Source organism: Callithrix jacchus, chromosome 5 (assembly GCF_049354715.1).
Source record: "Callithrix jacchus isolate 240 chromosome 5, calJac240_pri, whole genome shotgun sequence".
Classification (NCBI taxonomy): Eukaryota; Metazoa; Chordata; class Mammalia; order Primates; family Cebidae; genus Callithrix; species Callithrix jacchus.
Genome location: NC_133506.1, coordinates 104,909,089 through 104,929,576, shown reverse-complemented (window position 1 = coordinate 104,929,576; position 20,488 = coordinate 104,909,089). Strand labels below are relative to the sequence as shown.

Sequence of the window (20,488 nt, the reverse complement as noted above, 5' to 3'; positions counted from 1 at the left end):
CTAAGCAACATCCTATGCAAGACTGTCTCTGATCTGGTCACTGACTTGTCCCCTGGGATGCCTCAATTTCATGAGCAGTAGATGGCACTCAAGTTATCTGGTACAGAATTTGCTTCTGGCTTCAGGCCAGTTCCTAGGCCTTGTGTGCTTCTGGAGTTGCCTTAACTGCCTCTGTTCTTACCAGCATCTGGGTCAGGCTGTTCCAGCAGCTGAAAGCCACTGAGGCATGAAGCCAACCTTTTCCCTTCTTTAGCCTTTCAGTGTCTTTTCTTCCAAGGAAAGAAGACTTTCAATTCATTTGGTTGGTATATTTCTGAATTTTGTTTATCCTAATGGTATCTATGGTATCTTTCAGTTTTGTGGATAGAGCTGCATTCTTGAACGAAAAATTTCTTAACAAACAACTTTTTTTTAATTTAATTTATTTTTATTTTTATTTTTATTCATTTATTTTTGAGACAGAATCTCATTCTCTCGCCCAGGCTGAAGTGCAGTGGCGCAATCCGAGCTCACTGTAATCTTTGCCTCCCAGGTTCAAGTGGTTCTCCTACCTTAAGCTCCCGAGCAGCTGGAATTACAGGCATGTGCCACCATGCCCAGCTAATTTTTGTATTTTTAGTAGAGGCGGGGTTTGACCATGTTGGCCAGGCTGGTTTGAACTCCTGACCTCAAGTGATCCCCCTGGCTCGGCCTCCCAAAGTGCTGGGATTACAGGCATGAGCCACCATGCTCAGCCTATTATTATTATTTTTTGAAACAGCGTCTGGCTTTGTCACCAGGCTGGAGTGCAGTGGCAAGAACTCAGCTCACTGCAACCTCTGTCTCCCAGGCTCAAGTGATCCTCCTGCTTCAGCCTCCCAAGTAGCTGGGACAGAGGTACTCACCATTATGCCTGGCTAATTTTTGTATTTTTTGTAGAGACAAGATTTCACCATGTGCCCAGGCAGGTCTCAAATTCCTAGACTCAAGTGATCCATCTGCCTCAGTTTCCCAAAGTGCTGGGATTACAGGTATGAGCCACTGCACTCAGCCATTAAAATTTTGAAATGGGCCCGGCATGGTGACTGATGCCTATAATCCTAGCACTTTGGGAGGCCAAGGTGGGTGGATCACCTGAGGTCAGGAGTTCAAGACCAGCCTGGCCATCATGGTGAAACCCCGTCTTAAAAAAAATAATAACAAGTATTGAAATGGAGATCAGAATTTCAAATAGTTCCAGTTATCAGTCCTAACTACTCACTTTTTTTTGTTTTGAGACAGAATCTTGCACTGTCACCCAGGCTATAGTGCAGTGGCGCGATCTTGGCTCACTACAGTCTCCGCCTCCTGGGTTCTGGCAATTCTTCTGCCTCAGCCTCCTGAGTAGCTGGGACTTCACCACCACACACAGCTAATTGTTTTGTATTTTTAGTAGGACAGGTTTTCACCATGTAGGCCAGGATTGTCTTGATCTCCTACCTCGTAATCTGCCCACCTTGGCCTCCCAAAGTGCTGGGATTACAGGCATGAGCCTCCACACGTGGCCACTACTCAACATTTTTAGCAAAAGTGACACTACAAATGAAATAGCTACAAAAACTATAGGAGGACATGCAGGAGTGTGAGGTACTAGGAATTAAATAAAAAGGAACCGGACATCTTTAGCTGAAGAAAATTATACTTAACCATGTTGCCTTTTTTTTTTTTTCCCCGAGACAGAGTCTTGCTCTGGAAGGCTGGAATGCAGTGGTGAGATCTTGGCTCACTGCAACCTCTGCCTCCCAGGTTCAAGTGATTCCCCTGCCTCAGCCTCCTGAGTAGCTGGGACTACAGGCATGCACCACCTCACTCAGCTAGTTTTTTGTATTTTAGTAGAGACGGGGTTTCACCATGTTCGCCAGGGTGGTCTGGATCTCCTGACCTTGTGATCCACCCACTTCAGCCTCCCAAAGTGCTGGGATTATAGGCATGAGGCACTGCCATGTTGACCTTTTCAGTGGGCCCCCACCCAAAAGAAGGCAGCTACTAGTTATTCATTTTGCTTCATCAAAACTAGAACTAGGCCGGGTGCAGTGTTTCACGCCTATAATTCCAGCACTTTCAGAGGCCGAGGCGGGTGGATCATGAGGTCAAGAGATCTAGACCGTCCTGGTCAACATGGTGAAACCCCATCTCTACTAAAAATACAAAAATTAGCTGGGCATGGTGGTGCATGCCTATAGTCCCAGCTACTCGGGAGGCTGAGGCAGAAGAATTGCTTGAACCCAGAAGGTGGAGGTTGTCGTGAGCCAAGATCGTGCCATTACACTCCAGTCTGGGTAACAACAGCGAAACTTCGTCTCAAAAAAAAAAAAAAAAAACAGAACTAGAGGCTGAATATTAGATTTTGGTTCACAATATAAAAGTACAGTTTCCTAACTTCATTCTTGAGACCTGGCCAGTGGCAGCTAGTATCACTGGAGTATAGTTCTAGTCAGTGGGATTATTAAGCAGAGGCAGGGTGGTTAACTTTCAGGAGAGGGTGGAAATGGATCCTTGGTACCAACTTGGACCAGATATTTTCCATATGAAGGTTCTTCCAGTTCTTACAAGATCTCTGCAGAGTGGTGGCTCATGCCTATAAGCCCAGCCCTTTGGGATCTTTGGTACGTACCAACTTGAACCAGATATCTTCCATATCTGGTTTCATATCTTCCACATCTGGTCCATATCAGTTTCCTCATAAGATCTCCACTGGGACCGGCCGGGCGCAGTGGCTTACGCCTATAATTCCAGCACTTTGGGAGCCCAAGACAGGTGGATCACGAGGTCAAGAGATCAAGACCATCCTGGTCAACATGGTGAAACCCTATCTCTACTAAAAATACAAAAATTAGCTGGGCATGGTGGCGCACGCCTGTATGCTGAGCTGTATATCTCAGCTGAGCTGAGATCGTGCCATTGCACTCCAGCCTGGGTAAGAAGAGTGAAACTCCATCTCCAAAAAAAAAACAAAAAGATCTCCACTGGGTGCAGCGGTTCTCACCTGTAATCCCAGCACTCTGGGAGGCTAAGGTGGGTGGATCACCTGAGGTCAGGAGTTCAAGACTAGCCTGATCAACATGGTGAAACCCCATCTTTACTAAAAATACAGAATTAGCTAGGCTTAGTGGCACATGCCTGTAATCTCAGCTACTTGGGAGGCTGAGGGAGGAGAATTGCTTGAACTCGGGAGGCAGAGGTTGCAGTGAGCTGAGATGGTGCCATTGCACTCCAGCCTGGGCAACAAGAGTGAAACTCTATCCCCCCCTCCCCCGCCGCCAAAAAAAAAGTTATCCAACATAGAGAGACAGAAATCTCCGTATTTTCAGAGCCATTCAGCTTGAATTTTCTTTCAATCCAGGCTCAAGACATTGAAACACTAAAGAAATTTCTCCTGAATAAGAAGCCTCATGTGGTGACAGTTGCAGGAGAGAACAGGTAGGTGGGGATTAGACCATTTCTGGTTTAAGGCTATGACCCAATTCATGTCTTACTATTGAATCTGGCATATGCCCATAACAGATGGGGCTTGTGCCTATGTAGGGTATTGATGATATCCCCACAGAGTATCCCTGGGGATGTTTTACCTCTTTGTCTTAAAAGTTCTTTCGTCCCCCACCTCTTCACCCCCAAGGCAGTCATGAGACTGTCAATCCCTAAGAAAATGTATTCATTGGCCAGGCGCGGTGGCTCACGCCTGTAATCCCAGCACTGTGGGAGACCGAGGCGGGTGGATCACAAGGTCAAGAGATCGAGACCATCCTGGTCAACATGGTGAAACCCCATCATTACTAAAAATACAAAAAATTAGCTGGGCATGGTGGCACATGCCTGTAATCCCAGCTACTGGGGAGGCTGAGGCAGGAGAATTGCCTGAACCCAGGAGGCAGAGGTTGCGGTGAGCTGAGATCGCGCCATTGCACTCCAGCCTGGGTCACAAGAGTGAAACTCCGCCTCAAAAAAAAAAGAAAGAAAGAAAATGTATTCATTGACCAACACTCATCCCACCAGGGACGCCCAGATGTTGATTGAAGATGTGAAGCGCATTGTACATGAGCTGGACCAGGGCCAGCAGCTGTCATCTATTGGGGTAGAACTGGTTGACAACGAGTTGGCCATTCTCTATATGAACAGCAAGAAGTCAGAGGTAATGCTGAAGCCCCACCCTTAGGGCCTGCCCAGGCAAGTGCTATTAATCCCAAAGAGATGAAATAGGGAAACAAACGTCAGCACGGGCACAGGATTGTACCTGTGTCCTGATCCATGCAGAAGTTCTCCATTTTGCAATTATGGTTCAGATTGGGAGTCCCAGAGATTAAACTGATCCCAGGAAAAAAATCCCAGAGAAACAGAGAAAATCACTTTAAACCAGAATGGTTTGGATTTCCTCTTGATGTTGGAGCTGAGGGGATTTTAAGGCCCTGCTGACCCTTGTTTGACTCTAGGCAGAGTTCCGGGATTACCCTCCAGTGCTGAGACAGGCTGTCTCCCTGGCCCGGCGCATCCAGGACCCTCTGATTGAATTTGCCCAGGTGTGCAGCTCCGATGAAGACATCCTGTGTCTCAAGTTTCACCCCTTGCAGGTGAGTAGGATTTGACAGGCAGGCTCGGGTGGAGGGAAAGGCAGAGTAACCTTACTCCTGTCTGCTGAATGTCAACAGGAGCATGTGGTGAAAGAGGAGCTGCTCAACGCCTTGTACTGTGAATTTATCAACCGAGTCAATGAGGTTGGGGTCGATGTCAACCGTGCCATTGCCCACCCTTACAGCCAGGCCTTGATCCAATATGTTTGTGGCCTGGGACCTCGGAAAGGGACCCACCTCCTGAAGGTAGGATTGGAGTGATCAGAAATTTTAAAACTTGCCATTTCATTGAATATGAATATATACTTTTTCATTAATTTGAAACATCAGGAAGACCAAGGTCAGAAAAGTAAAGTGACTTGTGGAGAATCACTCAGCTAGTGAGAGTCAGTCTGACTACAGACCCAGGTGGCCAAAGCTGTGCCCTTCACCGCTTTATTCTTTTTTTTTTTTTTTTAAGATGAAATCTTGCTCTATCACCCAGGCTGGAATGCAGAGGCATGATCTCAGTTCACTGCAACCTCTGCCTCCTGCTTTCAAGTGATTTTCTACTTCAGCCTCCCAAGTAGCTGAGACTACAGCCATGTGCCACCATGTCTGGCTGATTTTTGTATTTTTAGTAGAGACGGGGTTTCGCCATATTAGCCAGACTGGTTGGTCTCAAACTCCTGACCTTGTGATCTGCCCACCTCAGCTTCCCAAAGTGCTGGGATTACAGGTGTGAGCCACCGTGCCCAGCCTTTGCTCTGCTGTATTCTAGTGGCTCATGGAAAAGGTAGCCATAAGCCATGATCTGAAATGGATAGAGAAAACAGGAGACGGCTGGACACAAACCTCAGGATAGTGGGGTTTTTCCAGTGGAAAGTAAAAGGATTTCAATCAGATAGGGGAGCATGCAGGGATCTTCAGAATTATTAGTAATATTATTTTTCTTTTTTTTTTGAGACGGAGTTTCGCTGTTGTTACCCAGACTGGAGTGCGATCTCGGCTCACCGTAGCCTCCACCTCCTGGGTTCAAGCAATTCTCCTGTCTCAGCCTCCCGATTAGCTGGGACTACAGGTACACGCTACCATGCCCAGCTAATTTTTGTATTTTTAGTAGAGATGGGGTTTCACCATGTTGACCAGGATGGTCTCGATCTCTTGACCTCCTGATCCACCCCCCTCGGCCTCCCAGAGTGCTGGGATTATAGGTGTGAGCCACTGCGCCTGGCCTATATTTCTTAAGATAGGTGATGGGGACTTGGTTGTATTTTTTATCATTAGCTACTTTACTTAAGCCATACAACTAATAACATTTTTTGAGACTGAGTCTTATTCTTTGTCACCCAGGCTGGAATGCAGTGGCACGATCTTGGCTCACTGCAGTCTCCACCTTCCGGGTTCAAGTGATTCTCCTGCCTCAGCCTCCCAAGTAGCTGAGATTACAGGCATGCACTATCATGCCCGGCTAATTTTTGTATTTTTAGTGGAGATGGGGTTTCGCCATGTTGACCAGGCTGGTTGCGAACACCTGACTTCAAGTGATCTGCTTGCCTCGGCCTCCCAAAGTGTTGGGATTACAGGCATGAGCTGAGCCACCGAGCCTAGCCTACTAGTGTCAACTTCTAACTTATGAGCCATACATTAGTTGTATGTGGTCTTTGGTGTAGGTATAGTATCATTTATTTATTATTTTCCCATTTAAGGCAAAATGTTGGGGTTTGTTGTTGTTGTTTCTTAATTCTTAGTGGCCGACAGTATGCCACAGTGCTCAACTAGATACTAGGTGGAGACAGAGTTTTTGTTACGAGAGTTTAACAGAAACCAGAACAGTCTGGGGAGGTGGGGCATGCTTACTGCCCTGGCTCAGTCCAGCTCTCTCCCCCAGATCCTGAAGCAGAACAACACCCGGCTCGAGAGCCGGACCCAGCTGGTTACCATGTGCCACATGGGTCCCAAAGTCTTCATGAATTGTGCCGGCTTCCTCAAGATCGACACGGCCTCCCTGGGGGACAGGTGATGCCCTCTGCCTGGATGGGGCAGGAGGAATTCCTAGTGGGCTTTGTTTTTGGGTTTCGGGGGATTAGGGCTATTAAAGGGCCACAAGCCATTTAACTTAGGCAATGTTTTAAAGAAAAGGTAAGGAACTTTATTCAGTCAAGAGCCCCTGACCTATGGAAAAGATCGGTTCAATTATGTAAAACATTTTTTGTGTAAGAGAAACATAAAAAGAACCAGCTTAGCTTATACATTAAGGACAGAAAACACAAGATTTTCTTCAGTGAAAACAAACTTGCTTTTTTTTAAATTATGGTTTGTTGTGGCCAGGTAAGGGTGGGAACAGCAGGGGCAATGAAAAAGGAGTTTGGGGGTATGAAGAGATAAGGAAGGGGGAGAGAGATTTGGTATGTTTTGAGATGATGTTATTAAGAGAAAGTTCTATTCACTTGGACTTTGGACTTCACTATTGACCTCTTCCTCTCCAGAAGTTGTCAACTCAGTCTTTGGAGGATCTTTTCCACGGGCACATAGCTCCTCATTCAGTAATGGAAATCAGTGGGGAAATAGGCTTCAAGTTCTAAAACTTCATTTTCCACTCAGCTTTGCTGTAACACTCCACGAATAACATAGGTCCATGTGAGTGCACGGGCAAGACCAGCCTGGGAAGGCTTTATGGGGGAAAATAGCTGTCAGCAAATTTTCAAAGGTTTTTTTCCCCTTTCTTGATTTATCCTATTATGAGACTCATATAAGTTCATCATGTAAAATTCAACATACAGAATAATTATGCAGAAAGTGGAAGTCCCCCATAATCCCACCCCCCAGAGATAACTACCATAACAATTTTATGTATACTACAGTTTTTCTAAATTTTATTTTTGCTATGCATTTACTAACTACCCATTTATTACAAAAATGGGATCATATGGTTCATAGTGTTTTTGCAGTGCATTTTTCACGTATCAATATATCGTGACCATCTTTCCATGTCAGCACACATAGATCTCCCTCATTCTTGTTAATGGCTGTATAGTATTTCATTGTATGGAGGTGCCCTAATTTATTTAACCAGTTCCCCATTGGTGGACATTTGGGTTGCTACTAGAAGCTTCTTGTTCTATATCCTGTTCCTTTTCTGCCTTTCCTCCAGCACCGACTCATATATTGAAGTTCTTGATGGTTCCCGCGTTCACCCTGAGACCTATGAGTGGGCTAGGAAGATGGCAGTGGATGCCCTGGAATACGATGAGTCAGCCGAGGATGCCAATCCTGCAGGAGCCCTTGAAGAAATCTTGGAAAACCCAGAGCGACTCAAAGACCTGGACCTTGATGCCTTTGCAGAAGAGCTGGAGAGGCAGGTAAGTAACAGCATGGAAGGCCCAGCAGGAAAACCCATCCTAAGTGCCCAGGTTGGTAGGACAGTGAGTGTCCAGAGAAAGCCCGATACTGTTGGTAAGGCAGACTTGATCCTTTCATCTCTCTGCCCTGCTCTACTGGGTTCCTCAAAGACGTTTTCAGTCTGCTTATTAAGGAGCTAGGGAAGTCTCAGAGATTGCCACCATAATTATAAAGGGCAGGAGGGGGTTGGGAGGACGTCAATACTAGAGTTTCCATCTAGGCCCCCTTTCCTCCTTTCTAATAGCATAGCTTTGCATTTATCTGTTGACTCATTGGGGTTCCATGAAGCATTCTGATTACAGAACAGTGTTTCACGGCTAAGTTTGAAAACCTCCTTTAGCAAATGTTGAAGGGAAAGAAGAGAAGAGAAGCCCTGACAGAAACTTAAATCCCATTTGGGGAGGCCTGTCCCTTCCATGGAAATCTCCTAAGGCTCGGATTGGGGAGCAGCTGCAAGGCACTTCTTGATGGGCTTCTTCCCCAGGGCTATGGTGACAAACACATCACACTGTATGACATCCGGGCAGAGCTAAGCTGTCGGTATAAGGACCTCCGGACAGCCTACCGCTCTCCCAACACAGAAGAGATCTTCAATATGTTAACCAAAGAAACACCAGAGACCTTCTACATTGGTAAATTCTGGGGCCATTTTTTTTACTGGGGGTGGGGCTGTGTTTACTTTATACATTCAAACCAAGCAGCAGTCCCAAAACAGTTTGTATTGTATGTGGGGAAGACCAGGAGAGCATTTTAAAAGACTGGAGAGTCTTGGACTAGAAGTCAAAACTGAATTTAAGGTCAAATATGCTTCCAATGTGCTGTGGAATATTCTTCTATAGCACATTGTGCAATTAGTCTTCTAATAGGCTTCATTCTCCGCTATCATCAAATCAGGGGAATGGCTAGACACAATGGCTCATGCCTATAATCCCAGCACTTTGGGAAGCTGAGGCAGGTGGATCTCCTGAGGTCAGGAGTTCAAGACCAGCCTGGGTAATATGGTGAAACCCCATCTCTACTAAAAATACAAAAATTAGCTGGGTGTGGTGGCAGACACCTGTAATCCCAGCTACTCCGGAGGCTGAGGCAGGAGCATTGCGAGAACCTGAGAACCTGAGAGGCAGAAGTTATAGTGAGCCAGGATTGCACCACTGCCTTCCAGCTTGGGCAACAAAGTGAGACTCTGTCTCAAAAATAAAAAAGAAAAATCAGGGGAAGAGCTCCCTCTTCAGGGATGGGAAGGAAGTCAGATAATTCTGTCACTGAAAGGCTGGTGGACAGTCCTGTCCACATTTTCTGAGCCTGCTCCCCATCCTCTTTCCTTCCTGCAGGAAAGCTCATCATCTGCAATGTCACTGGCATCGCCCACAGGCGTCCCCAGGGTGAGAGCTATGACCAGGCGATCCGAAATGATGAAACAGGGCTATGGCAGTGCCCCTTCTGTCAGCAGGACAATTTCCCTGAATTAAGTGAGGTGTGTGTTGCAGCGTTGTCTTGCTCAGTGAATTTCCTTGGTTGAATAATCTTGGTGCCTAGAAGGGAGTCAGAAGTGAGAGTGTTCTAGATCAAACAAGTACACAAGGAAGGAAGAGCAATAGGAAACATACAGGTTTGGCCTGAAGTGCCCTCGGAGAATGCTCATATACCTGGGTATGGTGGCTCACTCCTATATCCTAGCAGTTTGGGGGGCCAAGGCAGGCGGATCACCTGAGGTCAGGGGTTCAAGACCAGCCTGGCCAACATGGCAAAACCCCGTTTCTACTAAAAATAAAAAATACAGCCAGGTGTGATGGCACATGCCTGTAATCCCAGCTACTCAGGAGGCTGAGGCAGGAGAACCCAGGAGGTGGAGGTTGTGGTGAGCTGAGATCACCCCACTGCACTCCAGCCTGGGCAACAGAGTGAGACTTCGTCTCAGGGGAAAAAAAGGGCTGACATAGAAATGTCTTATGGTCGCTGGGTCAAAACAAAATGGCAGCCAGGCACGGTGGTCCTTGCACCTAGTGCCAGCTACTTGGAGGCTGATTTGGGAGGATTACTTAAGCCCAGGAATTTGAGGCCAGCCTGAGCAATATAGCAAGACCCCATCTCCTTTTTTAAAAACAGGAGGGGCCGGGCCAGGTACGGTGGGTCATACCTGTAATCCCAGTACTTCGGGAGGGTGAGGTGGGTGGATCACCTGTGGTCAGGAGTTCGAGACCAGCCTGGCCAACGTGGCGAAACCCCATCTCTACTAAAAATACAGAGATTAGCCAGGTGTGCTGGCAAGACTCTGTCTCAAAAAAAAAAAAAAGGCTGGAGGGGCTTCAGTTGCAGCTAAAGAGATCTAAGTTGGACAAACATTAAAGAGGATACAGTCACACCAGTAATCCCAGTGCTTTCAGGGGCCAAGGTGGGTGGAGTGCTTGAGCCCAGGAGTTCAAGACCAGCCTTAGCAACATGACAAAACCCAATCTCTACAAAACAAAAGAATTACCCAGGCATGGGGGTACGCACTTATAGTCCTAGCTACTCAAGAGGCCAAGATGGGAGGATTACTTGAGGTTGAGGGTACAGTGAACCGGGATTGCAGCACTGCACTCCAGCCTGAGCAACAGAGTGATCCTGTCTCAAGAAAAAAATGATGGCTGGGAGCGGTGGCTCACGCCTTTAATCCCAACACTTTGGGAGGCTGAGGCAGGCAGATCACCTTTGGTCAAGAGTTCACGACCAGCCTGTCCAACATGGTGAAACCCCATCCGGGCTAAAAATACAAAAATTAGCTAGGCATGATGGTGGGTGCCTATAATCCCAGCTACTCTGGAAACCGAGGTGAGAGAATTGCTTGAACCTGGGAAGCAAAGGTTGCAGTGAGCTGAGATCGCGCCACTGCACTGCAGCCTGGGCAACAGAGCAAGACTTCAAAGAAAAGATTCATCAGATGGCCAGTGGTGCTAGGCGTCAGCTATCAGCTGTGAGACAAGGAACTTAGTAGATGTTCAAATTCTGTCTTGGCAAATGACTAAGTTATTGTGTTTTCAGATCATGGTGCAAGGTATCAATGGTAAAATAAATTACACCACCTCTGGGAGCTCTTTTCTGAATGTATGATCTCCAGAATCTTGATAATCAAGTTACTCTCCTCATGCCTCTTCAGGTCTGGAACCACTTTGACAGCGGTTCATGCCCAGGCCAGGCCATCGGTGTCAAAACACGGCTAGACAATGGTGTCACCGGCTTCATCCCCACCAAATTCCTCAGTGATAAAGTGGTAAAGCGGCCAGAAGAACGAGTAAAGGTAGATGACTGGCTGTCCTGAGGTTGTGGAGCAGTTTTCAGCTCCCCAGATCGGGCTTTCTTTAACTATGGGCTATCCCCACGAGAAGTTAGGCTCTGTTCCCAGTGGCTGCTGGTGGGGAGCATTTCAGAGAAGATTTATAACTAGTTGAAAGAAGCTAGGGTGAGAAGCATCTGAATGAGTAGCAGCTTTTGTTCACTGCCTTTGTGAAATTTCAACAAGTTTGCCGGTCCTTTGGGAGAGGGTTCCCTCTTCCTGTGTGGGAAGCTGCAATTTAGTCCAGAGGGCAGGAAGCAGGGCCCAGCATTACATGCTGTGAAACAGAAAGGCGCTGCCTGTTCTCCCAAGGTCAGGCAGCAGTGCTTTAGAGGATGGAAAAGAATGTATGGCACAGTTTCTGTGCACAGGGAGCCTCTGAATCCTATAGGCAGAACCAGATAACACAGAAGGAACCTTGCGATGGTGTCTAGGAAAGGATGGAGAATAAATCTCTAGGCTCTCTTTCTGTTCTATTATTTTCCTGCTATATATTATGCTCCCACTAGATACCAGGACTGACACCAACATATGTTGTCTCTAATCACAACCTGATGGAAATAGAAATACTGTCTTTTTTCAGAGAAATTCAACTTCTTCAGAATCACCCAGTTAGTTAGTGACATCGCTGATAGCAGCTCTGCCAAGTTCACTGGTTCTGAGTGTTGTAAACCCCTGAGAACTATGACAGGAAGGCTGGGGGAAAGGTAGTTCTAGTAAATGAAGCTGGGGAGATTTTGCACAAGCAGGAGAGTGATGCAGAGTTACTGACTTTTGCCACTACTTTAGAAAGAAAGGCTCATGTCAAGGGTAAGATACAGAACAGCTATTATTTTGCTTCCCCTTCAAAAGTGAAGTCAGGCCAGGTGCAGTGGCTCACACTTGTAATCCCAGCACTTGAGGAGGCCAAGGCGGGTGGATCACTTGAGGTTAGGAGTTCAAGACTAGCCTGGCCAACATGGTGAAACCCCATCTCTACTGAAAATACAAAAATTAGCCAGGCATGGTGGCATGCGCCTATAATCCCAGCTACTCAGGAAGGTAAGACAGGAGAATCTCTTGAATCCTGGAGGAGGAGGTTGCAGTGAGCCAAGATCACGACACTGCAATCTAGCCTTAGCAACAAGTCAGACTATCTCAAAAAAAAAATTAGCCAGGTGTGGTGGCTTACACCTATAATCCCAGTGCTTTGAGAGGCCAAGGCAGGCGCATCACCAGGTCAGGAGTTTGAGACCAGCCTGGCCAATATGGTTAAACCCTGTCTCTACTAAAAATAGAAAAATTAGCCAGGCCTGGTGGCGGCTGCTTGTAATCCCACCTATTTGGGAGACAGAGGCAAGAGAATCACTTGAACCCAGGAGGCAGAGGTTGCAGTGAGCTGAGACCACGCCATTGCACTCCAGTCTGGGCAACTGAGCAAGACTACATCTCCAAAAAAAAAAAGTAGGGGGAAGTCAACCTTTGATGGCACCATGGGCAGTAGCTAGTCAACTTCATGAGAGAAGAAAGAAGAGAGCCAGGGACAGGATAAGTCCAACAGGCTCCAGCTGATTTTCCTGCCCAGAGTGGAGGCATCAGTGCAGTCTACAGACCAGACTCTACCCCAGATTCCCAGTCTGCCATTCAGCAGCTAGCTGGTTTTGGGCAAGTCACTTTACACCTTACACTTTTCTGCCCGGAGTTTGGTTTTCTCACGTGTGAAATAGGGCATCGGGCTAGATCATCTTTGTCCCTTCCAGCTCAAATGTTCTGTGGATCTAGGTAGGAATGACTGTTCACTGCCGCATCATGAAGATTGACATTGAGAAGTTCAGTGCAGACCTGACCTGCCGCACCTCAGACCTCATGGACAGAAACAATGAGTGGAAGCTGCCCAAGGACACCTACTATGACTTTGATGCTGAAGCTGCAGACCACAAGCAGGAGGAGGACATGAAGCGGAAGCAGCAGCGAACCAGTGAGTGTGCCTCCCACCATCTCTGTGCACCCTGAATCTTGGCAGTTCTCCCAGTGCAAGGATTCAGGCCACAGGATGCACATGTGTCAGTCTCCCCTTGGGAGTGGGGACTCAACTTTGAGGTGCTGAGGCCTGGAGATGTCACGAAAGAGTCATAGGTAGGGCTGGAACCCAGAGTCTCTTGGGTCACATTTTCTTTGCTAATGGCTTGTGGCTCTTAAAGTCTCATTCTTTTAGTGTCCTAGGAACCCAAGATAACATGTCCTTTATATCCAGGCCAGAGAAGGTGAAGGAGTCTCACAGTCCCATATTGGGTCATAAATTAAGCCCAAACAGGGTGGCTCATCCTACAGACCCTGCGCTTTGGTAGGCCAAGGAAGGGGGAGCACTTGAGCCCAGGAGTTCAAGACCAGCCTGGTCATCTTAGTAAGACCCCATCTCTACAAAAAAAATTTAAAGATTAGCCAGGAGCCGGGCATGGTGGCTCACCCATGTAATCCCAGCACTTTGGAGGCTGAGGCACATGGATCCCTTGAGGTCAGGAGTTCAAGGCCAGCCTGGCCAAAATGGTGAAACCTCATCTTTACTAAAAATATAAAAACTAGCCAGGCATGGTGGTGGGTGTCTATAATCCCAGCTACTGAGGCAGGAGAATTGCTTGAACCAAGGAAGTTACAGTGAGCTGAAATTGCACCACTGCACTACGATCTGGGTGATAGAGTAAGGCTGTGTCTCAAAAAAAAAAAATGCTGGGCACGGTGGTTTATGCCTGTAATCCCAGCACTTTGGGAGGCTGAGGTGAGTGGATCACTTGCTCCTGTCTCTACTAAAAATACAAAAATTAGCTGGGCTCGGTGGCACAGGCCTGTATTCCCAGCTACTCGGGAGGCTGAGGCTGGAGAATCATTTGAACCTGGGAGGCGGAGGTTGCAGTGAGCTGAGATCTCACCACTGCACTCCAGCCCGGGTGACAGAGCAAGACTCTATCTCAAAAAAAAAAAAAAAAAAAACTGCCAGACTCGATGGCTCAAGCCTGTAATCCCAGCACTTTGGGAGGCCAAGGCGGGTGGATCACGAGGTCAAGAGATCGAGACCATCCTGGTCAACATGGTGAAACCCCGTCTCTACTAAAAATAGAAAAATTAGCTGGGCATTGTGGTGCGCACCTGTAGTCCCAGCTACTCGGGAGGCTGAGGCAGAAGAATTGCTTGAACCCAGAAGGCAGAGGTTGCAGTGAGCCGAGATCGTGCCATTGCACTCCAGTCCGGTTAACAACAGCGAAACTCAGTCTCAAAAAAAAAAAAAAAAGGCCAGGTATGACGCGCACCTGTAAGATATTCCCAGCTATCTTAGAGGCTGAATCAGGAGGACTGCTTGAGCCCAGGAGTTTGGGGCTGCAATGGGCCATGATTGTGTCACTGGCACTCCAGCCCAGATGACAAAGCACACCAACTCAATAAATAAGAAATTAAGGACTGGTTTGTCCTATTGCTGCCAGCTCCTAGTCCCATCATCCAGTCTGTACTGCTTTTCTGCCCTCTTCAGCATACATCAAGAGAGTGATCGCACACCCATCCTTCCATAATATCAATTTCAAGCAAGCAGAAAAGATGATGGAGACCATGGACCAGGGTGATGTGATTATCCGACCAAGCAGCAAGGGTGAGAACCACCTGACAGTGACCTGGAAAGTCAGTGATGGCATCTACCAGCATGTGGATGTGCGGGAGGAGGGCAAGGAAAATGCCTTCAGCCTGGGAGCCACTCTGTGGATCAACAGTGAGGTGAGAACCAGTGCCTGCCTGCCTCCCATCCCAATTCCTGCTTCCAGAAAGAGGCCCCACCTGACTTTAGTAACTTGGGTCATAGGTATTTTAGCTGTGCAGATCAACAAAACAGGAGATATTATTTTGCCCCCTCCTTCCCTCTCCCTCAAATGTTAAAACAGGCTACCTAGAGCGAGCCAGTAGAGGAAGAGGAGAAAATACACATGTGTATGCACACACATATCAAGTTTCTCTTTTCTGTTTTCAGTGAAGAGAAATACTGGTGAACTTTCCTGTTGTTCCCAAGCACTAGGGGAGAATCAAAGCCAGGATTTAAAGGACTTTATGCCCTGTGAGCTAATATATCTGGGCATGACACAGAGAGATACATTGAGGGGACTTCGCTGTGGAGTGAGGCTTCAGCAGGACTGAGAAGCCCATTCCTTCCTGTGGTTTCTCTTCTGGATGGATCTGATGAAAGGCCAAGAGTCTCAGCTCTGGATATGGCACATGAAGCCTTTACCTTCTTCCCACAGGAATTTGAAGATTTGGATGAGATTGTTGCTCGATATGTCCAGCCCATGGCATCCTTCGCCCGGGACCTTCTGAACCACAAGTATTATCAGGACTGCAGCGGTGGGGACCGCAAGGTGAGCCCAGGGCCCTCTGAGGGATGACACTTTCCAGTCACTTAAGGATGTACGCTTTCCCTTCAGTGTAGGGGACACTCAGGTGGTGAAGGAAGTGTACATCATGTGTGCACCAGACATTGTATACCAAGCATGCTTCTGTCCCAACCTCTCCCCCTCATTCTACCCCCAGAAATTAGAGGAGCTGCTCATCAAAACTAAGAAGGAGAAGCCCACCTTCATCCCCTATTTCATCTGTGCCTGCAAGGAACTGCCCGGCAAGTTCCTACTGGGATACCAGCCCCGGGGTAAACCCAGGTGAGCACTAGTGCTGAGAAGGTGCTGCCACTGGGATTCACAAGCAGGCAAGAAGGGAGAGAGAGGCCCGGAGCAGTGCCCTTGCTGGCTCTGCTCGACTGCCTTTCTCCTCTCGTCTGTTTAGAACAGAGGTGGAGGTTGGAAGTGGGGAAAGAGGGTGATGATTTAGAGGCAAAAGGCAAGGATTCACATAAAGAAGGGTGATTTCTTTAGCACTGTGAGAAAGGAGTTCCTTTTACCTCCTCTCCCTCCCACAGAGAGACAGAAGTCACCAGATAACTTCCACCTGATTGCAGAGACTGGGGGAGCCAGTACACTGGTCTTTCCTGTCCACCATCTGCCTTACCCTCACCAGGGCTTGCACATAGTGACTCACTGTTGCTATAATATAATGTGCTCACTCCACCAGCACCGAGGCAGTGGTCAGGAGAACTCTCCTGTTCTGCTCTGTCTCCTGCTCTGCCTCCTTCTGTGTGACTCACAGGCTGGCCTTCCTAAGGTATTCCTTTATCTGAGTACCTCTAGCACTCACCTTGAACCTAGAGGACAAAGTCCAGTTTTCTTAGACCTGCCTTCTTTGTATCTGTGACACAGACTGGTAATCACACTCACTTTCTCTGCCTAAGCCCTGCTTCCATCCTTCCATTGGCCTTTGGCCAAGGCCATGTGCACTTCTCCTTTTATCCCTGTACTGGCTACATGTGATGCACAGCTCAGGCTGTATTAGTAGGAGCTCAGTGGCCAGATGACAGGAAGTCCTAGACTCTGGACCGTGTGCCATCTTGGGCATATCTGGAATATTGTGCTCGTTTCTTGAGAAGCCTGTTCTGACTCACCATTGTGCTTCCAGAGGCCAGCATCCATGGCTGTGTGGAGCTGGCACCTGTGTCTCATGAGGAACAGTTGAACAAACTGGGGCCTCTATCCAGGAGCAGGTGCAGGATGATAGCTTCTCTGGAAAGCAGCTGATTCTCCTTGTGTGGCAGAATTAACACTTAGAGTTAGGGGGCAGGTGTTAGCCTAATAGAAATGAGAACTGTGTACTGTGTAGCACTGTCTGTTTGTCCTTGATAGCTGGACTTTATTGAGCACAGCCCAGCTTTAGGCGTTGTGGAATGTGCTCTGTGCATTCTCATTTATCCTCACACCCACCCCATAGGTTGAAGTGCTGTGGTCCTCATTGGACAAATGAAGCAGAGATTCAAGTTTAGCTATTTGGTGCAATGTGTCATAGGTGGTGAACGGCAGAGCTAAAACTAGAACTAGATCTGGAACTAACCTGGAGCCCTCCTCTTAACTACTGTCTGCTACTCAGAAGTGTTGAACAGGGCAGACTAACCACCTTCCACAGCCACTGCAGAAAGATGCCTGCTTTTGGGGAGTTGCAATTTGCTACCCTGGAAGGCCCTTTCCAACCCTGGCATTATGGGACCTCAGTCTCACCTCACTGGCAGTATGCTGTGTTCACACTGCAGCCCAGTATGGCGACATAGCCTCCAGCAAGCCTTCCTCCGGCAGCCTGTATGCAGCACACAAGGGGCCACCAACTCCTTGGCCTTGACTGTACTCTGTGCTGTTCACCTCCCTTCACAGGCCCAGGGACTGGCTGTGTCATCTCTCCTTTCCCCTAGCACCCAGAATGGCTACTTCACATGGTGGACATCTGTTCTGGTCGCTTTCTCATGGTGGGTCCCAAGTGGTTTCTGATGCATGTTTCCTTCTAAAATCCCAGGATAGAATATGTAACGGTGACTCCAGAGGGATTCCGGTACCGGGGCCAGATCTTCCCAACCGTGAATGGACTCTTCAGATGGTTTAAGGATCACTACCAGGATCCTGTACCAGGCGAGTTCTGCTCTTCTGACTTCAGGGGTATATGGCTGGAGGAACACCTCAGACCAGACTCATAGTAGTCCCAGCCTAGGGGAGTGGTGAGGAGTAGGCTGTCATTGCAGGTGTCTTACTAGTCCCCCAGCCTCCTAGCATCAGGAAGGTTCTCCATCCACTGTGCCTATGCAGTTTCCCTTCCTCCCTCCACCTACTTCAGTGCCCCTTCCAGCCCACTGAATTGGAAAACCAAAAATAGGTTTCTGGAGGGATGTAACTAAGTAGCCACTTCCTGCAGGCATCACCCCTAGCAGCAGCAGCAGGACCCGGACACCTGCCTCTATCAATGCTACCCCAGCCAACATCAACCTTGCAGGTGAGGAGCTTGAGCCTGGAACTGGAGGTGGGGAGGATGGAACTAAAGGGACTTTCACCTCTAACATGCCCCTCCCCCTCTCTGTGTGCTTACAGATCTGACACGGGCCGTGAATGCCCTGCCCCAGAACATGACTTCACAGATGTTCAGTGCCATTGCTGCGGTGACAGGCCAAGGACAGAACCCTAATGCCACCCCAGCCCAGTGGGCCTCCAGCCAGTATGGCTATGGCGGCAGTGGAGGCGGTAGCAGTGCTTACCACGTACGTGACTTGGGAAGGAGGCTCCCTGTGCAGGGTGGGGCCCATAAACTGGCCTCTTGCACTGCCCACAAGGGGCTTCATATGTACAGATGGGGCTGCCATGGCCTTGGTAACTGTCTCCAACAGATACTCCTTGTCCTCAGGCCCATTTGAAGGGGAAGAGAGTAAGAGAGGGTGTGACCTCTCCACAGGTCTTTGGGATCTTTGGAATCCGCAAGCCACTAGAAATCTGATGTGGTTGGGACTGGTGGGCCCCACTGTGTGCTAGGTGCCAGCCTGCAGGCTTCCCACTGCTGGTCAGAAGCACACACTCAGTGGAGGATCATCTGGAAATCTTTGCTGAGCCCACCCTTGTGCTTAACCAGAATTCACAGTAAGGCCAGACAAACCCCACACCCATCCCCATTTAATTGTTCGCATCTCTCCAGGTATTCCCAACGCCAGCCCAGCAGCCAGTGGCCACACCACTGATGACCCCTAGCTACTCCTACACAACCCCAAGCCAGCCCATCACCACCCCTCAGTACCACCAGCTCCAGGCCAGCACCACCCCACAGTCGGCCCAGGCCCAGCCCCAGCCCTCCTCCAGCTCCCGGCAACGGCAACAGCAGCCAAAGTAAGTATCTGGATGCTGGCACAGTGCAGGTCAGTAGTGGGGGCAGGTGTTGTCAAGAAGCTGAGAGGCTTAGCATAGGCAGGTGCTCTGGATCCTCTGAGCGCCCTGACCATGTCATATATCAGGAACACTAGTTTCTGAGGGAAGACAGAAGAGGGCAGTGTGGCAACCAGCTGCTGTTGCATCTGCCTCACCCAGCAGAGGGGCTGCTGCCCATAGGTGTGAGGTCCCTTTCTGCAAGGGTGGATACTCCCCAGTGATTGGTGGGAAGACTTCCTTTTAACAAAGTCCCAATCTAAATTTTTCTTCCCCTCCCAGGTCCAACAGCCATGCAGCCATCGACTGGGGAAAGATGGCGGAGCAGTGGCTGCAGGAGAAGGAGGCAGAACGGCGGAAACAGAAGCAACGGCTGACACCTCGGCCCTCCCCCAGCCCCATGATCGAAAGCACCCCCATGTCCATTGCTGGCGATGCCACCCCACTCCTGGACGAGATGGATCGGTAGGGGGCCTGCTCCTCGGACTCTGGTTACCTCTGAGGCTGGGAAAGGCCTGGCCGCCCACTGCCTCCCTCCCTGCCCCTCCTTTTCTGTCCATAAAGTGGCGTGAAGTGACGTTCTCTTTGGTGGTCAACCTGGATGGGTGACAGGCTAGATGGCCTTGTGAACTTGAGCTCAGTGTATGCTAGGCAACAATTCTCCCACTCCAGACCCTCGCTGACCACCTGTCCTGGGACCAGGCTGGGAGGGGAGTGTAGCAGGGAGGAGGAAGAGGAAGGTGAGAATGAGTGGAACAGTTCTGTATTCTCCCTATAAGCCATTTTGAACTTCTGCCCTCACTGGACCCTGGGCTGTGACTGGGGCACCAAGCTTAGCACGAGTCTCCCCTAGCTCTTATGGGGAGAGGGATGCTATTTATTCAGTTTGGGGCAAGAGGGAGAAGAGGGAAAATATTTCTGATCCTGATGCCAACAGCCAGGTAGTTGTCCAAGCAGGATTGCAAGGGACAGAGAGAAGCAGCACTCACCTGCCCAGCCCTGCCTGGCTGCCCTCTCCCACCTTCTGCCACCACCGCTTCCTGCCTGTCATTTGAATAAACAGTGTTTCTACGGAGCCCTTGCCAAAGCCTCTCTCTTCAACTCTCTGGCTCTTTGAGGGGTGGCTTTCAAAGCAGCATTTGGAGCTCAAAGGACTCTTCTGACTCCCTCTTCTGATCCATCAGAGGCAGAGATTCATAGACTAGGCAGCTTCTGCATCATACTGCCTGGGGCCCATCCCTGCTCTACTTCCCAGCCCTGTGAGCCTGTGCCAGCTCCTGCAGTCTTTCAGCTGTAACATGGAGATAGTGATACCTGCCTCATCGTCTGCTGTGAAGACCGAGGCAGCCTGTGCAAGCTCCTTGGCCCAACGCCTAGTACCTCGCAAATGTTACCCGCTATAGTACACCCACTCACTCACAGCA

At 48.8% G+C, this 20,488-nt stretch overlaps 1 protein-coding gene across 6 annotated transcripts in view; it reads left to right on the top strand.

Annotated features, from left to right (window-relative positions):
* The window catches only part of SUPT6H (SPT6 homolog, histone chaperone and transcription elongation factor), a 42,003-nt gene extending 21,864 nt beyond the window's left edge, over nucleotides 1-20,139 (top strand). For 4 of the 6 annotated variants that reach the window (XM_008997181.4, XM_035300944.3, XM_002748243.6 and 1 more), the window contains 18 exons: nucleotides 3,362-3,438; nucleotides 4,012-4,147; nucleotides 4,446-4,583; nucleotides 4,662-4,829; nucleotides 6,454-6,581; nucleotides 7,717-7,924; nucleotides 8,449-8,596; nucleotides 9,296-9,438; nucleotides 11,101-11,241; nucleotides 13,039-13,234; nucleotides 14,780-15,018; nucleotides 15,537-15,650; nucleotides 15,823-15,947; nucleotides 17,680-17,792; nucleotides 18,073-18,150; nucleotides 18,246-18,412; nucleotides 18,841-19,028; nucleotides 19,347-20,139. In XM_008997181.4, the coding sequence (XP_008995429.1) occupies nucleotides 3,362-3,438; nucleotides 4,012-4,147; nucleotides 4,446-4,583; nucleotides 4,662-4,829; nucleotides 6,454-6,581; nucleotides 7,717-7,924; nucleotides 8,449-8,596; nucleotides 9,296-9,438; nucleotides 11,101-11,241; nucleotides 13,039-13,234; nucleotides 14,780-15,018; nucleotides 15,537-15,650; nucleotides 15,823-15,947; nucleotides 17,680-17,792; nucleotides 18,073-18,150; nucleotides 18,246-18,412; nucleotides 18,841-19,028; nucleotides 19,347-19,533 (2,694 nt within the window). In that variant the 3' untranslated portion in view covers nucleotides 19,534-20,139. The remainder of the gene's footprint in view (nucleotides 1-3,361; nucleotides 3,439-4,011; nucleotides 4,148-4,445; nucleotides 4,584-4,661; nucleotides 4,830-6,453; nucleotides 6,582-7,716; nucleotides 7,925-8,448; nucleotides 8,597-9,295; nucleotides 9,439-11,100; nucleotides 11,242-13,038; nucleotides 13,235-14,779; nucleotides 15,019-15,536; nucleotides 15,651-15,822; nucleotides 15,948-17,679; nucleotides 17,793-18,072; nucleotides 18,151-18,245; nucleotides 18,413-18,840; nucleotides 19,029-19,346) is intronic. The other 2 variants (XR_013535809.1, XR_013535810.1) reach the window with 1 other exon arrangement.
* Nucleotides 20,140-20,488: the final 349 nt, after the last annotated feature.